Genomic DNA, 5,000 nt, shown 5'->3' with positions numbered 1-5,000 from the left:
TTTTACACAGTGGTTGCCAAGGTCTTTGTATGACTGAGTATTAGGGCCACTTAAAGGGGAAAAAAATGTGAGGAATAAAATAATAAAATAATAATTAATAAATCATGACTTATTGAATTATAACTTCTTCAAAATGTCCCTAATGGCCCCTTAAAATAAAGAAATATGATTTGTGAGATATGAGCAATTTAATCAAAAAGAAATTCTCTCTTGTAGATTGTTTACTTTAAAGGATATTTTTACAATATTTCACAAGGAAAATATTACAATAACATAGTTAAAAAATAAACTATATTTTTTCTTTCTTATATTTTTTATCATTTATGTTCTTTCAGAATTATCATGAGGAGATTGGAGCCATTGTTTTTACGTGGTTATCAAATTGATTTTTATGACTTATTGTGTTTTATTTATTTGAAAAATAATGAATCTGTTTTTTTATATTAAAATGGACGAAAAACTTTATAAAATAAATAAATAATAACATTTTTAATGAATGATATTAATAATAGAAAATCCAGGTGAAAAAATGATTTAAAAAAAAATAATAACTCTCTCAGCACAATCCCCCTGTAGTTGAACCATTGTTTTATAATTACTTTCAGGGACTCGGGTGCATAATCAGCTGCTCATTTGCATTTTCTCCCAATTTTTTTTCTCTTCACTTTTTATTACCTGAAGCATTTTCCAAGCTCTGCCTCATTTATTCTAAACCGCGGCGATCATTGTCGTCCCGCAGCGGAAATCACAACAAGCTTTGGATGTTTGGTGACGTTTAACATTGGGTCGATAAGTTTAAACTCTGTATTTTTCTGTAAAAAAAGCTGAAATGCATGAGCGTATAGAGTTTAAATGTTTACCTGGACTCCTAATATTCCAAAGACGATGAAGAAAGCACAGCAGATGAGGACGATGTTACCGATGGGTCTGAGGGACGTGATGAGAGTCTCCACCACCAGCTTGAGACCTGGAGCTCGACTTATCACCCTGCAAAACACACAAAACACACAAAACACACAATCACACGTAAATGTATGACTGTACACACGAGGGAATAAACACGGGAGAAAATCTGTCATACCTGAGCGGTCGCAGGGTGCGGAGCAGACGGAGCACACGCAGGATGCCTAAGATCCGGTTCCCGCCCGACGATGCGATGGAGACCAGGATGTCCACCATGGACACAAAACACCAGCAGCCCCGTCCAGAATGTTCCAGCTGCTCTGGAGATACACGCCTTTTCCAAAGTACAGGCCCATAGCTACCACCTTGTCAAACGCGCACAGGTAGACACACATCCATCCCACAATAATTACTGATAACATTTAATAATAGAAGACTGAGGGCTAATTTAATCTCCGTCCAGGAAGAAAATTGCCCTTTTAAAAAGTGAAGATCAGAAAACGACTGTCGAGTGAAGGAAAACGTGCACTGTTATGGTTACCTTGAGCAGCATTTCGCCAACGAAGATCACAGTGAAGATGTAATTGGACACACTGAGGAACACCCTCTCCTGTCACACACACACACACAGACACACAGACACACACACACACACACACACACACACACACACACACACACATGAGAGTGAGCACAGAGAAGCACATTCGTCAGTTTGAGGCTTTCTTGTCCCAGTAGCTTCTTTAGCTTTGATTCTGCTCTGCAGCTCATTACAATGTGTTACACAATGAGCCGAAGAAACATCCATTATGACTAAAATACTGCATGTGTTGCTATCATGATTCTGCTCTTACATCAGAGACAAGTGTGTGAGAAATTGTGTTGTGTTGTGTGTGATATCTGTGAGGTGTAGCTTTTCTTCCCTGTTTCAAAGAGCTGCTCGAGATTTAAAGTTGAGTTAAAGTTGAGCTTAATGTTACTAGTTGTTAACTAGTAGCCTACATATATCTAGTCATATACCAGAAAACTGTATATACAGATGGACAACATGACAGCTCCTCCCTGGTTGCTGCCCAGCCTGCTCCATGTTAGCAGATGGGACCTGGGTCAAAACAAACACGTATACAGTTTTGATGCTTCCTTCATTTTAGGTTATCACACTTGAGTTTGTTCAGGTTTGACAGCTTGAGACCGATCTGTGATGGTCGAACATGCGGCACCACACCATGATCACTAGTGTGCAGACTCCAAATTACATCATCAGTGCTAGATGACAGCGTTCCTATCCAGGATATGTTGGCTTCATCATAGTGGGAAGTATCATCTTTAAGTACGCTCGATGGTTTGGAACTTGGCCTGCAGAGATTTGCTTCCTTTCGGCCTCTAGGGAATTATTCTCAGTGTCCAATTCATTCTGGCAGCCGCTGGTGTTAATGTGCACTTTAACAACGATGAGGACATCTCACTCTTATTTGTGGCTCTTCTCTCTTTTGGTGTCTGGTCTATTTTTGCTGGAGCGATACATATCTCTGCAGTAAATGTGCCTATATTTGTCAAACATTGACATTAATATCATACTGCATATAATTATACCTTCTGTGGTTCTTATCCCTGTCAAGGAGGTTATGTTTTCGGTCCTGTTAGTTGGTTTGTTTGTCAGCAGGATTACGCATACATTTAAATTTAATTAAAATAAATGTTGTATTAACGATTCTGTGAATTGAGTGGATGAAACCACCATCAAAAGCACAAGGTGGGATATTTTATCTTAATTTTTATACGATGAGAGGAAGCCGAGACGTGTTGTCCATCTTTATATAGAGACAATATTTATGTATCCATCTCGCTGTGTTTGTCTCAGATTCCTCGACCTACCTTTCCATTCCCTCCATCCACTCACCCTTTCTATCTCATCCCTTTAGCTCATTCCCCTTCCACATCCTTTTTCATCCTCTCTTCCCTCCATCCCTCATCCCTTCTTATTCAGTCAGTGCGCACGTCTCTCAAAATATAGGTACTGTCTGGGGGGGGGGGGGGGGGGGGGGGGGGGCCTTATCAGCTCAGGTGGAATTAGGCCCCGTAGACACAATCCCCACACTGAGTCTCGTTCCACCTGCACTCAACGCGTCCCTCTCAGACACATCTTCACCTCTGCCCCTTCCCTCAACAACCACTCATCTTTCCTCTTCATCCAAGAGTTCAATTTCCATTAAAAACCATTAATTCACATATCGCTGTGGTGCAGTGAATAGCAATTTACAAAAGGAATACTAATGCATCAAAACAACATAAAAACATAGAGATTATGGAAATCATTTGACCCCAAGAGATAAGGAAATGCAGATTCAGTGCAAAATCACAACCATTAAGTACAGGTTACGCCTGGGGTCAGGCATGTTGTTACAGAGCCGTGAGGAAATGCATGATGCTAATTAGTACAACATGTGAATCCTTGTGTTTGTGTGTGTTCTCTACCATGCTGTGCGACTGGATGTCCGGTCTCTCCAGTGCAATGGTGATGCAATTAAGGAAGATGAAGAGGAGGACGACGTATCGAACATCTTGTGACCTATGACCCTCTGACACCACACCCTGAACCTGAGGAGAGACACAAACAGGGGGAGGGAGCGTCAGGGTTGGTAATTATAACACATCCCCGGGATCTCTCAGCATAAGGTGTCCTTTTACACTTGGTCAGGTTTAATTGATAACAGGGAAAATTGTACGTCTGAGCCTTGTGCTGCATCCTTCACACCTCAACTGTGAATTATCACACATGCTGTGGTTTAAGCCACCTAGGCCAATCAGGAGAGTAACAGGGGCTCTGTGTTCGTGTGTGTGTGTGTGTGGTGTTGTGTGTGTGTGTACCGTTGTGTGAGAGAACACATAGAGGGACCACTCTTCATGCTCCAGACACCACTGAGGCTGATATGGCTCCAGGATCTTCTTCACCTTCTTACATAAACTCTGGAAGGAACACACACACAAAAACACACACAAACACACACACGCACACATTAAGTGCAATGTTGTGAGATCATTGTCTAAATTATTATAATGTAAGTTTTAAGACGTACAGCAGTTTTTCTTAGAATTTACATCAACTAATTAAGTATAATTTAATGTAAACATAATTTACAGTTACATAACATCCAAGGTTACCAGGAGTGAACTTTAACAAGATAGTTAACAATAGTTTTTGAACTTGTGAACATGCAAAATTAATTTTCCTTGTCATGTAGACATGAATCATAAAACCAGCCTCATCTATATTTTGTTCCTTGTAAATACATAAAACAAATGCCCAGGGATTCACCTCTTCAACCTCCTCCTCCTCCTGATCACCGTGGTATGGCGTCGTCAGGGGGGCGTTGTCGTAGTTGTCGGCGAGTCGGAAGGTGGTGCCGTTGCAGTCGGGCGTGTGAAGCATGGGCACCTGCAGGTAGTCGGCCTGGTCCAGAGACTGCTCCCTGCTGCTGAAGTTGGAGTTTGAGTGTGTGTCGGACAACAGGGACTCCATCTCCCCCGACTGGCTCCTCCGGTGGAGGCTGGGGGCTCGACTGATGCTCGTCCAGCTGGAGCGACGGCTCTCCGGCCCGTTGTCCCACATAGTCTGCGAGCAGAATTTGAAATAACAGTAACATAAAGTGGGATTTGTGAAGAATAAAGGTGTAAATGACGCTGTTTCGAGAGGAATTTGAATCTCTGGGCTTGCAGACACTTGGATGACACCACAGGAGCAGTATGGAGGCCCCTTCTGTTTTTTTCTGTTGTTTTTTTACTATTGAAGACGTGGTCGCCAGTTGCTTCAATTGTATTGGATTTGGCTGGAACACTGATTACCCCTGAAACTCCAAGTGGGTTTTGTGGACTCAAGCACTTCACCCGCCCCTCCGTCGGCATAGTGACAGGAGGGTAAAATGACGTTAAAGAAAAAGCTTTTTAAGAAAAACTCAAATGTGTCAGAGTCGCAGAAATCCAGCAATGGAGAGAGGAAGAACAAATATTTCCCTGTGCTTATGATGTACAATGTGTTGTGGAGAAAACCCAGATCCAGAGAGGATGACAGTTTAATGCACCTGCATAACTCTGCAAGC

General features: G+C 41.9%; 1 protein-coding gene across 1 annotated transcript in view; it reads right to left on the bottom strand.

Moving 5' to 3' along the window:
* Window positions 1-5,000, bottom strand: part of LOC117770119 (voltage-dependent T-type calcium channel subunit alpha-1I-like) — a 47,608-nt gene that overhangs the window by 12,068 nt on the left and 30,540 nt on the right. The window contains 8 exon segments of the mRNA XM_034599184.1: window positions 861-987; window positions 1,082-1,191; window positions 1,194-1,268; window positions 1,445-1,513; window positions 3,379-3,455; window positions 3,458-3,511; window positions 3,780-3,870; window positions 4,220-4,516. Coding sequence (XP_034455075.1) covers window positions 861-987; window positions 1,082-1,191; window positions 1,194-1,268; window positions 1,445-1,513; window positions 3,379-3,455; window positions 3,458-3,511; window positions 3,780-3,870; window positions 4,220-4,516 — 900 coding nt within the window.

Source organism: Hippoglossus hippoglossus, chromosome 1, assembly GCF_009819705.1.
Source record: "Hippoglossus hippoglossus isolate fHipHip1 chromosome 1, fHipHip1.pri, whole genome shotgun sequence".
Lineage (NCBI taxonomy): Eukaryota > Metazoa > Chordata > Actinopteri > Pleuronectiformes > Pleuronectidae > Hippoglossus > Hippoglossus hippoglossus.
Note: the sequence above shows the minus strand (reverse complement) of the source record. Positions and strands in the feature narration are given on the sequence as shown.